The 14,082-nt window shown below is 33.1% G+C and overlaps 10 protein-coding genes across 11 annotated transcripts; 9 read left to right on the top strand and 1 right to left on the bottom strand.

The window, feature by feature from the left end:
• Positions 1-55: 55 nt before the first annotated feature.
• Positions 56-1,747, top strand: AT3G01340 (Transducin/WD40 repeat-like superfamily protein). Of its 2 annotated transcripts, none has more exons than NM_111000.3 (2): positions 56-158; positions 567-1,695. In NM_111000.3, the coding sequence occupies exon 2, from the start codon at positions 585-587 to the stop codon at positions 1,491-1,493; it is 909 nt and encodes a 302-aa protein (NP_186783.1). In that variant the 5' UTR covers positions 56-158; positions 567-584; the 3' UTR covers positions 1,494-1,695. The 2 variants fall into 2 exon arrangements, with proteins under 2 accessions (NP_186783.1, NP_001030616.1); NM_001035539.1 differs by having other exon boundaries at positions 84-170; positions 567-1,702.
• Positions 1,748-2,173: 426 nt separating this feature from the next.
• Positions 2,174-4,731, top strand: DEL3 (DP-E2F-like protein 3). Its single transcript, NM_110999.7, has 11 exons — positions 2,174-2,339; positions 2,419-2,486; positions 2,663-2,715; positions 2,786-2,863; positions 2,953-3,006; positions 3,132-3,210; positions 3,424-3,491; positions 3,586-3,658; positions 3,755-3,816; positions 3,920-4,280; positions 4,381-4,731. Exons 1-11 carry the CDS (start codon positions 2,245-2,247, stop codon positions 4,452-4,454), a joined length of 1,065 nt encoding a protein of 354 aa, NP_186782.2. The 5' UTR covers positions 2,174-2,244; the 3' UTR covers positions 4,455-4,731.
• A 577-nt stretch (positions 4,732-5,308) lies between these two features.
• On the top strand, positions 5,309-5,681 carry AT3G01325 (uncharacterized protein). The gene has a single exon (NM_202474.2). The coding sequence runs from the start codon at positions 5,330-5,332 to the stop codon at positions 5,636-5,638; it is 309 nt and encodes a 102-aa protein (NP_974203.1). The 5' UTR covers positions 5,309-5,329; the 3' UTR covers positions 5,639-5,681.
• Positions 5,682-6,569: 888 nt separating this feature from the next.
• On the top strand, positions 6,570-6,932 carry AT3G01324 (ECA1-like gametogenesis related family protein). Its single transcript, NM_001084617.2, has one exon. The coding sequence runs from the start codon at positions 6,602-6,604 to the stop codon at positions 6,908-6,910; it is 309 nt and encodes a 102-aa protein (NP_001078086.1). The 5' UTR covers positions 6,570-6,601; the 3' UTR covers positions 6,911-6,932.
• A 614-nt stretch (positions 6,933-7,546) lies between these two features.
• Positions 7,547-7,993, top strand: AT3G01323 (ECA1-like gametogenesis related family protein). Its single transcript, NM_001035538.2, has one exon. It carries the CDS (start codon positions 7,610-7,612, stop codon positions 7,928-7,930), a length of 321 nt encoding a protein of 106 aa, NP_001030615.2. The 5' UTR covers positions 7,547-7,609; the 3' UTR covers positions 7,931-7,993.
• Positions 7,994-9,039: 1,046 nt separating this feature from the next.
• On the top strand, positions 9,040-9,504 carry AT3G01331 (ECA1 gametogenesis related family protein). Its single transcript, NM_001084616.2, has one exon. It carries the CDS (start codon positions 9,133-9,135, stop codon positions 9,430-9,432), a length of 300 nt encoding a protein of 99 aa, NP_001078085.1. The 5' UTR covers positions 9,040-9,132; the 3' UTR covers positions 9,433-9,504.
• A 367-nt stretch (positions 9,505-9,871) lies between these two features.
• Positions 9,872-10,201, top strand: AT3G01329 (ECA1-like gametogenesis related family protein; the record flags this gene model as incomplete). Its single annotated transcript, NM_001084615.2, has 1 exon — positions 9,872-10,201. The coding sequence occupies one exon, from the start codon at positions 9,872-9,874 to the stop codon at positions 10,175-10,177; it is 306 nt and encodes a 101-aa protein (NP_001078084.1). The 3' UTR covers positions 10,178-10,201.
• Positions 10,202-11,419: 1,218 nt separating this feature from the next.
• AT3G01328 (ECA1-like gametogenesis related family protein) lies at positions 11,420-11,832 on the top strand. Its single transcript, NM_001084614.2, has one exon. The coding sequence runs from the start codon at positions 11,482-11,484 to the stop codon at positions 11,794-11,796; it is 315 nt and encodes a 104-aa protein (NP_001078083.1). The 5' UTR covers positions 11,420-11,481; the 3' UTR covers positions 11,797-11,832.
• Positions 11,833-12,481: 649 nt separating this feature from the next.
• Positions 12,482-12,824, top strand: AT3G01327 (ECA1-like gametogenesis related family protein). The gene has a single exon (NM_001084613.2). The coding sequence runs from the start codon at positions 12,502-12,504 to the stop codon at positions 12,817-12,819; it is 318 nt and encodes a 105-aa protein (NP_001078082.1). The 5' UTR covers positions 12,482-12,501; the 3' UTR covers positions 12,820-12,824.
• A 469-nt stretch (positions 12,825-13,293) lies between these two features.
• AT3G01326 (ECA1 gametogenesis related family protein) lies at positions 13,294-13,800 on the bottom strand. The gene has a single exon (NM_001084612.2). The coding sequence runs from the start codon at positions 13,689-13,691 to the stop codon at positions 13,386-13,388; it is 306 nt and encodes a 101-aa protein (NP_001078081.1). The 5' UTR covers positions 13,692-13,800; the 3' UTR covers positions 13,294-13,385.
• Positions 13,801-14,082: the final 282 nt, after the last annotated feature.

Raw genomic sequence — 14,082 nt, 5'->3', positions numbered from 1 at the left:
TAGTATGTAGGGGGTATTAATGTCATTCCAACAAGTAGGGGTAGAATCGGTAATAAGGACACAAACTCGCCTCTTTCGCTTTGTCTCTCTCGTCTCTAAGCAGTAGCAGATCTGAGTTTTGGAGAGTTCAAAGGAAGAAGATAACTCCAATACCAGAGGTTCGTAACGATGTGAGATTTTTCTCTGTTGTTTATGAAGTCTTAGCTCAATTTGATCTTCCAATGAATTTCGTTAAAATTTGCTAGACTTCTATCAGCGCCTGTAGATCGATTTAGGTTATGTACTCTCATTCACATCGGTGGGAAGCGATCAATCTTAGAATCCACGTTTTATAATTTCTCGTTTTGATCTTGTTTTTTTCACAACTTGTAAACATTGCGATGTTGATTGTGTTGATTAATCGCTTAAAATTGAGGTCTGAGTTTAAATAATCCTTGTGCTTACCATATGGTCTTGGCTGTGATAATTTGTTAATTGTTCTGCTTAATAATCTAACACTTTGCTTCGGTTAATGTCTGGATCAACATGCTCATGGTTGTGTTCCCTGTTGATTTGTATTGTAACAGTGAAAGCATTCAGGAAACATGCCTCCTCAGAAGATTGAAACTGGTCATAGCGACACTATTCATGATGTGGTCATGGATTACTATGGAAAGCGAGTAGCAACTGCCTCGTCTGACTGCACGATCAAGATAACCGGAGTAAGCAACAGCGGTGGATCTCAGCATCTAGCTACCTTAACCGGTCATCGAGGTCCTGTCTGGCAAGTCGCTTGGGCGCACCCAAAGTTTGGTTCACTTCTCGCTTCATGTTCCTATGATGGGCAAATTATATTATGGAAAGAAGGTAACCAAAACCAATGGACACAAGCTCATGTCTTCACAGACCACAAAGTATCTGTCAACTCTATCGCTTGGGCTCCTCATGAACTTGGACTCTCCTTAGCTTGCGGAGCATCTGATGGAAACATATCAGTTTTCTCGGCTCGAGCTGATGGCGGTTGGGACACGACAAAGATAGACCAAGCACACCCTGTTGGTGTCACTTCAGTGTCGTGGGCACCGGCCACAGAACCAGGCGCACTCGTTAGCTCTGGTATGATCGATCCGGTCTACAAACTAGCATCCGGCGGGTGTGATAGCACGGTGAAAGTGTGGAAGTTCTCGAACGGGTCATGGAAAATGGATTGTTTCCCGGCTCTCAACAAGCACACGGATTGGGTCCGTGATGTGGCTTGGGCACCGAACTTGGGTCTCCCAAAGTCAACCATAGCCAGTGGTTCAGAAGATGGGAAAGTGATCATATGGACCATAGGGAAAGAAGGTGAGCAATGGGAAGGTACTGTTTTGAAAGATTTCAAAACACCAGTGTGGCGGGTCTCGTGGTCGTTGACCGGTAATTTGTTGGCTGTTTCCGATGGGAACAATAACGTTACAGTGTGGAAAGAGTCTGTTGATGGAGAGTGGGAACAAGTGACTGTTGTTGAGCCATAGATTGTTGTTTGTTTGTTTGGTTATCTTTTGTTTTGTGGTAATATCAAAATGTGGTGTGTTCTGTATACAATTTCTAGGGACCTGTTTCTCTCTATACGTTTCTCAGGAAAGTATATTCTTATGTATTTTAATCAGACAACAGAGATTGCAAAAGAAATGTATTTTTCATAAAACTTTTTAATTCCGATAATGAGTTTTTTTTACTGGTATGATGTTTTTCACATTTTTACCCTTTTATGAGATTCCGATTTTGGCGTAAATTCATTGTAGTTTATAACCAAAATTTAATTGATTTCAATATAAACTCATTTTTAACTAATTAATACTTTAAAAATTTAAGCCTGTTCAACCTTAGTTAATTGTGTTTTTAATCGATCAACTAATTTTCAACTCATTAACCAGCTCGTTTAGCCAGCCACTTGATAAATTTTAATGCTCAATTAGGCATAAAATTTTGATTTACGAAATTTTGCCGATGGCGCTCAAAAAATGCTAATCCGGCTCTGCATCGATTTATAATATTTACCCTTTCAATACTCCGTGTAGTTAAGAGGATCGAGGGTATTTGCGTCATTAACAGTGATAACAAGTGCTAAAGCGATGAATGAAGCGCCTATTTTCACAATTCGAAATCTCTCTCCCCCCGCTTTGGCCCCAAAAAGTTTTTTTTTTTTTTTTTTAATTGCTAAGACAAATATCCGAATCTCAGAAATTTCTCGTCCTCTTTCTCTGTTTTTTGTTTCTGGGGAAAATGTCTTCTGCGATTGTTGTTTCTCAAGATGCGGAATCGCTTGGTCTGCAAATTTATAGCCGCAAGGAGAAATCTCTTGGGGTTCTCGTCTCCAAGTAACACCTCTCTCTCTCTCTTTCACCAGATTTTGCTTTGTTGGATTTATGTGTAATTGATGTCTTATGTACGATTCAGTTTCCTGAGACTGTATAACCGAGACGATGTGGATCTCATTGGGCTCGATGATGCCGCTGGGCAATTAGGTTTATTCTTCTTCCTCCTGATTTTGTGAGATTGAAATTTTAAAATCGATGGATAGGTCAAATCTAAACGTATGCGTTCGATTCCTAGACTAAGAACAATTGGGCTAACGGAGAACTAAGTAATCCGATGACTGTTTTGGTTACGCTCTCATCGGATTTCTCAAATTTTGTTTCAGGAGTTGAAAGGCGGCGTATCTATGATGTGGTCAATATATTGGAGAGTATTGGGGTATGTATGCTCTTTTTTATTTTGCTGGGTTTAGCTTGAGCTGATTTAGAGTTTTGTGGTGTATATTCAGATTGTGGCAAGAAGAGGGAAGAATCAATACTCGTGGAAAGGTTTTGGAGAGATTCCTCGTTCTCTAGATGAACTCAAGGTTTACTTGATATGGATGTTCAACATCTGGCTTTTAATGATGCAAGGAGAATGGTTTTGAAACTTGTCTTTGGTTGTTTTTGTTTACAGGAAGAAGGGATGAGAGAGAGGTTAGGTTACTCAAGTTCAAACAATTCAGACAAGGTATATAAGTTCATCCTCTTAAGATTCTTTGTTGCTGAATTTTTTATTAGATTTTTTAAAGTGGTTTGGAATTTAACTTTGAAGATGTTACCTGTGATGTGATTCTATGGTCGTAAATGTATTAGGTTTCAAATGGTTGTGAAAGAGAAGAACCTTTAACTTTAACACCTGATGATCAGGAGAACTCATCATCCTCTAAAATGGGTAATCTTCTTTCTTCTAGTGTTTTGTTTTGTTGGAGTGTTATCAATATCCATCTGCTAATCACTATTGGGATTTCAGTCCACAACTTGATTCTGAATAAACATTCTTCTGCAAATAGTTCTGCATTAACAAAGTGCTACTTGATGAATAAAAGTTTCCAGGATAAGATTTTCTTTAGGAGCTAACTTGAAATCAAACTAATATCATTTTCAGACCAAAAGAAGGAAAAATCTCTCTGGCTTCTCGCACAGAATTTTGTGAAGATGTTTCTATGTTCTGATGTAAGTGAATATCTCTCTTTGGCTTCTTACACAATACTTTTCAAATCCCTCTTATAAACAACAACTCACACCCTGTCTGCTGCCTTCTCTTCAGGATGATCTCATCACACTTGATAGTGCTGCAAAAGCCTTGCTGAGCGACTCTCCAGATTCAGTCCATATGCGAAGTACATCTATATTTCCTGTTTTAGATCTTTTCTAATCTCTGTTCTCACAAGTATACAGTACCATTAACCAACCAAATTTCTGAAATTGATTAACAGCTAAAGTTAGAAGACTTTACGACATTGCAAATGTATTTGCCTCGATGAATTTAATCGAGAAGGTAAGAGCTTTGTTCCTAAGCCAATACATTAACACTGTAATACTTGCAAATTTCCAGTGTATCATCTTTTAGTTATTATTATTATTTTTTTTGCTTTCTCCAGACTCATATACCAGTGACTAGGAAACCAGCATATAGGTGGTTAGGGTCCAAAAGCATAGCTGAAAGAGGATTAAGCTTATTTAATTCCGGAGAACCGAAGCGGGTATTTGGAACAGAGATCACAAACTTGAGGGCAAAGAGAAACAAAACATATTGTTCATCAATCCGCAAGCAAATTGGATATAAGAAACATGACGAGGAAAACACAGAGCAGGAATCGAAACCAGCTGCAAGTAAATATGTGTTTGGCCCGTTCTCCCCAATAGGAGCATCTAAGACGAACAACGACAAAGTCGGAAAGGGAAGGTTACTAGAGATCGAGGCCCTTGCTTCTACCTACCAACCACAGTATTGCAATCAAGGTAACAACCACACTCTAATCGTTTCTTGATTCGATTGGCAAACATATCTGATTATAAAACATAAACTGAGTTTTGGTTTTGAAAAATGTTGTTAAAACAGAAATAACTGGTCTTCTTGGGCATTTCACGGAGGCATGGAAGAAATGGTATGCAGAGGTTGATCGGAATAAATAACATTACTGAGGTCACATGTTTTCTCTGGGTACATGAGAGCACATAACTCATCCAACATATAGCTTTAGTCTTTGTTTGCCTTAAACAATAGTAAGAAACAGAGTATTGTTATTGTTAATAAAAGTCACACCCAACAAATTCCGAGTGACTTTGTTCTATACTTGATTCGAATTCCTATCCTCTCCTTAACTTAATATAAATGTTTAATCCATCCATATTTGGTTTGGTATCATTACATTTCTTTTCAGTTGTAAAAAGAAAAGAAAATTTATGCTCATAAAACTTAAACCAAATCTATATCATCATGTTTTGACTTTTGTACCTTGTGCCACAACTATGCAAACGATCTTAGAAGAACTACAATATTAGTTTGTTTTTTTTTTTTTTTTTCACCGACAATATTAGTTTTTTTACCTACCTAGAAAACTTGAATCTTCCATTCATTTATCCTTGGATTAGTTGTTGATAATAATATACTGTTGTATTTAATTTCAGAATCACAAAAACTGAAAAGTGATAAAATTAATTAATTTTCTGTCAAATAGTATGTACTATAGAAAAGTGATTTATTTTCTTTCTTTTTTTAATGGGAAATGGAGCTGATATCCACTTTATGGATTTCTTCATACAGTATTCAATCATTTTCCAATATATATGGGTCAAACAAATATATGAACTTTCTACCAAAATAAAATAAAATAATAATATATGAACTTGCCAAGTTAATTTTTTTTAAGTCAAACTTTCATCACATATCACAAATTCACAATACAGTACAAACTCTTTTCTATTTATACGTCGAGACAAAGATACATACAATTCGAACCCACACAACCAATTCTTTTGAAAACTTCTCAAAAAAGAAAAGAACAAAAATGGAACTAAAACAAACCAAAGTGATGTTTTTCTTGGTAGCCCTAATCTTGGCATTGAATTTCCGACCATCGGAAGCAGCTCCGCCGGTCAGATATTGTTCAACATTATTCATAGAAAGAGCGCCAAGATGTTACGAAGCGTTGAGAAGAGCGGTGCACAGAGATGTTAGTTTGTTAACAGGAAAATGCTGCAGAGCAGTATTCGCAACACTTCCAGTTACTTGCTTCTTGAAACTTACTTCTGAACTTGAATTGCCAATGACTAACTTCAGAAATATTTGTGATGCTGTTAAGCCTCCAACTTCATGATTTTTCTGTATCTTTCAATTATAAAATAAATAATGAAATAATATTTTTGAATTTTTCTTACCTCATTCAAACTATACATATCTTTGTTCACTTCAATGTTTCATCGTCCTTGGACTTTATCTGAACTCTCATTTTCACCGTGTTCCTTTTGTTTTAATAGGCCTATCATTCCTCTCACTTATTGGGAATATATATTTTCAACTTTGATTTCATAAAAAGAAATATACCCATTTATAAAATATTCAAAAGATTACAATTAAATTGTTATTTTGCCATATTCAGCTGAAAATTCACGTTAACACTTGTTTAATTAACAGAAATATTAATCAACGAATTAATTCATATAAACCATCACAACATAGTTCAGATCTTGGTACCTTTTGTCACAAGTTAAATATGTAAAGGATCGTTTAAACGAAGATGTAAAAATACCTTACTCTTTTCTTTTCTTTTGTTTTTGACATTTTTCCATTCATTTGTCTTGTGAATGTGATCATACTTATACTGGCTCTGAGTTAAAAAAAAAAGAAGTACTTATACTGGCTCCAAACGTAATCTTGTCTACCAAAACTGAATAAGTGATAAAATTAATTATTTCTCTCTTTCAAATGATACGATAAAAAGAAAAAGAAAACGTTTTAATTTTCTTACGTCAACTATACATTTCTTTTTCACTTGATACATCTGGATATTGGTGGTACGTACCTCAGACGGTAATATATAATTTCCTTAAAACCATGACATATTATATACACAAATTGATTGTGGATTCTCTTAATAATTATATTTATATGGGGTCAAACAAATAAATAAAATTTCCCAATCTTTCCAGTGAAACTTTGTTATATAAGATTACATTCCATACAATCCTAAATTATTTTCTTTTTATATACGATACAATGTCTTATCATCTCTACGAAATCCAAACCCACAAAAACAACTAAAAAATAATATTCTCAAAAAATGAAAATGCAACAAACCAAAGTGATGTTTTTCTTGTTAGCGCTAATCTCAACATTGATGTTCCAACCATCGGAAGCTCGGAATACGAACCTGTGTGAAACAACAGCGATAGAGAAGGAGCCTGGATGTTTCGATGCATTGAGATTAGCGGCAGGCGACGCAGATTTCCGATGGCTAAATAGAGATTGTTGCAGGGCAGTGAGAACACTTAATGATACGTGCCTCTTGCTTATTTATCCTGGCAGAGCTTACCCTATTAGAATCTTCAAAAGCATTTGTATTGGCAAGTTTCCTCCATTGCGTCATTAGTTTTATCATTTTCTTTATCTTTTAAGTTTCAACCAATAATATAAGATGATTAAAATTGTACTCTATAATTTTTCTACTTTGTATCATTGGATGTTTCATTTATAAGAAAATTATGAACAATTCGACTCTTTTATATCGATCTTACTTTGCCTCACTGAATGTTTCACTTTGTTTGAGATCTCATCTTTATTTCTTCGTCTTAATTAAATGTTATATAATCCTCCTCAGGTTTTGGAATTTTTAGTCCAAATTAAAAAGCAGCCAACCATAGAAAACGAATTTTAGCTATCTATGAAAACAAAAGTTGAATATCTAATCCATAGTACGGGAGACAAGACGAAAGACTCAATTTGCAATATATATATTGGAAAATCTCAAGAATTTGCATAACTCTAAGATTTGAATGTGGTGGAGCGAAGAAATTTTATTCAGTAAAAAAAAATATATATATATTTTTTCTTTGATATAAAAACTGATTGTGAATATCCTACTAATATATGCATATGGGTCAAACTTTCCTATTCTCTTCTAGTTCTTATAGTCAAACTTTCTTCACCTATATCTTCTATGTATAAGAAAATTCCATACACAGCATCTGAATAATACAAAAAAAAAGTCTATTTATTTACCAAAGAGCAGAGATCTCAGTTCTACACTATCCAAACCTACAAAGCTAATTATTTTGGAATCTTGTCAAAAATGAAACTAAAACAAACCAAAGTGATGTTGTTCTTGTTAACCCTAGTCTTCACATTGATTTTCCGACCATCAGAAGCTCGTCTAGATCCAAGTCTAGATCCAAACCACTTATGTTCGGATGATGAGACAACGCCGGTAGCTAACTTACCAGGATGTTTTTATGCGGTGAGATTAGCGGCGGATCAAGATATCAGATGGCTATCAAGAGACTGTTGCGAGGCAGTGAAAACACTTCCTGATTGCCTATTGCTTGTCTTTCCTTACAAAGCTTTAAATACTATCATCTTGAAAAGAATTTGTGTTACAAAGTTCCCTGGATGATCAATTTTATAACTTTGGTGTATTCTTAATGATATATTATTGAAACTGAATCAAAATTTACTTTTAAATACTGGCAAGAAAATCGCAAACAATCACCTATGATCTATGTCTCGTTGAATGTTTCATGCATGGGCTCATATTCTTCTTGTTTCATTAATTTTTATTTCAAGTTTTATATCAAGTTTATAGGTGATTGTTTGCCATGAACTCAGCAACAAGCACTTGTTGACTCTGACCTCTCCAAAGGAAAACTGTTTCACGGAGGCATGGAAGAAATGGTATGTAGAGGTTGATAGGAATAAATAACATTATACTGAGGTTACATGTTTTCTCTGGGTACATGAGAGCACATAACAGATCATCCAACATATATAGCTTTAGTTATTGTTAATAAAAGTCACACCCAACAAAAATCCATGTATTTTTGCCCAGTGACTTTGTTCTATAGTTTGTTCGAATTCTTATTCTCTCCTTAACTTAATATAAATGTTTAATCCCATTTTTGGTTTGATATCATTACATTTCTTTTCACTTGTAAGAAAATAAATTTTTGTTCTCAAAATTTTAAAACAAACATATATCATCATGTTTTGACTTTTGTACCTTAGCTTTTTTTTTTGGACAAATGCTTTTGTACCTTAGCTTGTGCCACAAATTATGATATTTTTTTGTTAAGTGTTAATTTTTTAAATTTTGTGTTAACTAAGTGGACACAACATCCAAATCTTTAAGAGTTGTTCTACGTTCAATATGGTTTATATATTGTTTAATTTTTTTAACACTTATTTTTCTTTTCTTAAAAAAAAGTTATTTAAACTTTGAGGTTTTTTATTAAGAATTAAAATTTGAAATTTTATCTAAACTAATTAGACACAACATACAAACAATGTTTTAGGTACAATATAATATGGTTTACACATATTCAATGATTTTCCTATGCATATGCAGAAAATTTGACTATATATCAATTGATATGGATAGATATATATATGGGTCAAACTAATATATGAATTTTCCAAATTAATTTATCAAGTCAAACTTTCTTTACGTAAATTCTTTTCATAAAAAACATTCCCTACACAACATTAATTTCTAATACAGCACAATCTCTTTTCTACTTATTCGCCGAAACAAAAGATCTCAGCTCCATACGATTTGAACCCACGGAATCAATTCTTGTTTAAACTTCTCAAAAAAAAAAAATGAAACAAGAAGTGATATTTTTCTTGTTAGCCATAACCTTGGCATCGATTCTCCGACCATCGGAAGCAGCTCCGCCGGAAGTTTATTGTTTGACATACAGGATAAGCAGAGTACCAGGATGTTACGATGCGCTGAGATTAGCTGCGGGAAGAGATTATAGATGGCTATCAGTAGACTGTTGCAGAGCAGTATACGCAACACTTCCTGATACTTGCTTCTTGACACTTAAGCCTGACTTGGCGTTACCAATTAATGTCTTCAGAGTCATTTGTAGTAATACGGTCCCTGCAGCTGCATAACCAATTTTATGAATTTTCTCTATCTTTCAATGATACGATAAAAAAAGATACTTAAATAAAACTGTTTTAATTTTCTTACGTCATTCAAACTATTGTATATACATTTCTTTTTTCACTTGCCCTTCTTAATCTTTCTATATCCAAATCAATTCTTATATATCTTTTTTTTTTCAGACGGTAATACTGTATATAATCTCCTTAAAACCATCACATATTATTATATAAACAAATTGATTGTGGATTCTCTTAATAATTATATTTCTATATGGGTCAAACAAATAATTCATTAATTTTCCCAATCTTTCCTGTCAAACTTTATTATATAAGATTCATTCCATACAATCCTAAATTCTTTTCTATTTATATACGATACAATACCTTATCATCTCCACACAATCCAAAACCACAAAACAACAAAAAAATAAAAATATACTCAAAAATGAAACTACAGCAAACCAAAGTAATGTTTTTCTTGTTAGCACTAATCTCAACATTGATGTTCCAACCATCGGAAGCTCATAATACGAACCTGTGTCCGACAACAGCGATCGATAACGTGCCTGGATGTTTCGATGCGGTGAGAAAAGCGGCAGCCGGAGATTTCCGATGGTTCACAGAAGTTTGTTGCAAGGCAGTAAGAACACTTCCTGATACTTGCTTGTTGCTTGTTAATCCTGGCCAAGCTTACCCTACTAATATCTTCAGAAGCATTTGTATTGGCAAGTTTCCTCCATTGCGTCATTAATTTTCTTTATCTTTTAAGTGTTAACCAATAATAAGATGAATTACTAATTTACTCTTTAATTTTTGTACTTCGTCTCATTCGAAGTTTCGTTTATAAGAAATCCTCAACTTTAAACTCTTACCTTGTCTCACTGAATGTTTCATGGTCCTTCGCTTTGTTTGAGATCTCATGTGATCATCTTATCACTTCAGTCTTAAAGGCTATATAATCCTCAGGTTTCGCATTTTTAGCTATCTATGAAAAATTGAATATAATCCATTGACAAGACGAAAGACTCAATTTGCAATATATTCGAAAATCTCAAGATTTTGCATAACTCTAAAATTTGTATGTAGAGGAGAGAAAAAAAGTTGTACAGAGTAAAATAAGCTAATATATTATTTCTTTGATAGCATCGCATAATTGTTGTACAGAAAAGACTTCCCGATTGCCTATTGCTTGTCTTTCCTAACAAAGCTTTAAATACTAATATCTTGAAAAGCATTTGTGTTAGAAAGTTCCCTGGATGATCAATTTTATAACTTTGGTGTATTTTTAATGATACATTGAAAATGAATCAAAATTTACATTTAAATACTGGCAAGAAAATCGCAAACAATCACACCTATGATCTATGTCTCGTTGAATGTTTCATGGTCTCATGTTCTTCTTGTTTCTTTTAGTTTGTATTTCAAGTTTTATATCTATGTTGGTCTTATATCTAAATACAGTCCTCAGGCTTTGTCAATATATACTCAAGTTTTTCTTAGCAAAATAAATATATTCAAGTTTTTAATCCGGAAAAATAACCATCCAATATCCATACATAAACTATGCAAAATCATATATTGACTTGGTATTGGTCATACGTGTGTCAATATCTTTCGACTTGGTATTAGTATCATGTTTCATATGTAAAAGGATCCCCGAACCAAGAAAAACAGGATCTCGTTTGTTAGATCACTTTAAATCTTCGAAATATAGATGTTATATCAGTTAAATCCTTTTATATCCAGTATAAATCTTTGATATATTTGTTGAATCCAACAAAACTAAAACTCCATTGGTTAAACTAATTATGTTTAAAAAAGTATTGCTTGGTCAAAACTCCATAAATTGATTGGGTCAAAAAAAAATTACGTGGTCTTTCTTTAGTCACTCTTCTTATAGAAGGAGATCCTTTTCTTTTGGGAAGGAAATCCTTAGAATACATTCCACACCAAAAAAAACTTCACATCATTTCTCTACAACTAACTACACAAACTTTATAAAGTATATAAACCATATATTTTCCGTCTTCTGTTTATTAAAAAAGAAAACAGAAAATGAAACCAAAGCAAATCAAAATGATGTTCTTTTTATTAATTGTAGTTGCAGCTATGATTTTCCGACCATCCGAAGCTCAGCTAAAAACGAGCATATGTACAAGTAAACAGACAACGCCAATTACACAGGTGGCTGGATGTTTCAATGCGGTGAGATTAGCTGCGGACAAAGATTCCAAATTGCTAACAAGAGTATGTTGCAGAGCAGTGAAAACACTTGATGATTGCCTTTTGCTTGTATATCCCGACAGGGCTTACAATACTTATATCTTCAAAGGCATTTGTTTCGAAAAGTTCAACGAATCACTTTTATAAATTCTCTGTATTCCTTTTTTTAATGATAAATAAAAAAAACGAAACAAATTTATTTTTTTAATTCTGATACGAGAATCTTAAAACATTTCACAAATCGCAAACAATCATATGTGTCTCGTTGAATGTTTCATTGTCTTCCGTCGGTTTGAAGTCTTATCTTAAAGACACATTTCGACGGCCTCACTAACAAGTGTTTCAATGCGTTGAAAACAACCAAGTCTTTTGACCTTCCATTGATTAATGTGTAACCTTACGATCGATTATGATCTCGCTGTCTCTAATTATTTTCTTGTTCTTATATCACAAAAAAGATGTTGTTACTGCTTCCTCACTATCTCGACCTCAATATATATTGAACATATTACATATATGACCCCTCAAAGATATCTTTTTTTTTTAAACAAAAACAACAAATAGTGAGAACTTCTTTTTTTTTTTTTTGTAAAAACTAAGAATCACCAATAAAAAATTTGAGTCCAACAAAACTAAAAACTCTATTGGTCAACTAATTATATTTAAAGCAGAAATATATATTTAATTTTATTACATGGTCTTTCTTTAATTAGTCAATCTTCTTATAGAAGGAAATCCTTAGAATAAATTCCACACATAAAAAATCTTCACGTCGTTTCTCTATAACTACACAAACTCTATATTATAAGCCATAAATTTTCCGTCTTCTATTGTCAAACAAAAACAGAGAAAATGAAAACAAAGCAACTGAAAATGATGTTCTTCTTATTAATTCTAGTTTCGGCTTTGATTAACCGACCATCCGAAGCTCAGCTAAAACTGAGCGTATGTTCAAGTACACAGACAAGGCCGATAGAGAACGTGGCTGGATGTTTAGATTCGTTGAGATTAGCGGTGCATCAAGATTTCAGATTGCTATCAAGAGACTGTTGCAAAGCAGTGAAAACACTTCCTGATTGCCTTTTCGTTCTTTATCCCAACATAGTTTACAATACTTATATCTTCAAAAACTTTTGTTTCCTAAAGTTCAACGAAACAAAAATCATGTAACCAAGGGGATTTTTATTTGTACATTTTTTATGATGAAATAAAAATGAATCTGATTCACTTTTTGTTTCTGGTACGAAAATCTTAATATTTCACAAATCGGAAACAGTCATATATGTGGAGTAAGAAAAAAATATGTATATTATTTCTTTGATAGCATCGCATAATCTATATCCAAATTGATTGTGGCATCCGAATATGCATTAAAAAAAACCCACGAATCAAAATCATTCATGTGCATGTCAGTTCTGTTGACTTGGTATTTGTACCATGTTAAAGTTGTAAACTATGAAGAAAATGAATCAAGGAAAAAAGGATCTTCTTCATCGTTAGATAAAAAGGATCTTGATCGTTAGATAATTTTTAATTCTCGGAAAATGTTTCAGTTATAATATAAAAAAAATCAAAATGATTTTGAATACAAATGAGAAGAAAGTTTGATATACGAAGCGTCTAAAATTAAAAATACATTTCGTTGATTCCAATTGTTTATATTAAATAATTAAAACTTAAAAAAAAATTCAAAATATTTGTATTTTTTCATTACATGATATTTGTTTCATTGAAAACTACTGAGAACATAAGTCTCTCAATACAATAGTATTGTACTCTACGCCGGGAGATACAATCAAAAGGCAGTGAGGAAGTATATTCACTGCATTGCAACAGTCTTTTGATAGCAATCTGACAAATTTCTCCGACCCTAACGCTAATTTCAACGCATCGAAACATCCACTCACGTTTACTATCGGTGCTATCTGTTCACTTGAACATATCCACGATTGGATCTTCATCTGAGCTTCGGATGGTCGGAAAATCAAAGCTGAAACTACTATTAGTACGAAGAACATCATTTTGATTTGCTTTGTTTTCATTTTATCTGTTTTTGTTTTACAATAGAAGACGAAAAATGTATAGATGGTTTATAGAGTTTGTGTAGTTGTAGAGAAATGACGTGATGCCTTTTTTTTTTGTGGGTTTTTTTCTCAGGATATCCTTCTATAAGAAGATGGAGTAAAGAAAGAAAGACGTAATTAATTAAATATACAAGTTTTGACCCAAGCAAATACTTATTTATGGAAAAGTAATTTTATATGCTTGAATTAGTTTGACCAATGGACTTTTTTATTTATTTTTGTTAAAAAGAGATAATCTTTGAGGGGTCATATATGTTCAATATTAAGGTCGAGATAAGCAGTAACAACATTTTTGGTGACTTAAGACCAACAAAATAATTAGAGACAGCGAGATCATATTTCGGATTAG

Source organism: Arabidopsis thaliana, chromosome 3 (genome assembly GCF_000001735.4).
Source record: "Arabidopsis thaliana chromosome 3, partial sequence".
NCBI lineage: Eukaryota > Viridiplantae > Streptophyta > Magnoliopsida > Brassicales > Brassicaceae > Arabidopsis > Arabidopsis thaliana.
This window is presented reverse-complemented; position numbering and strand designations above follow the sequence as displayed.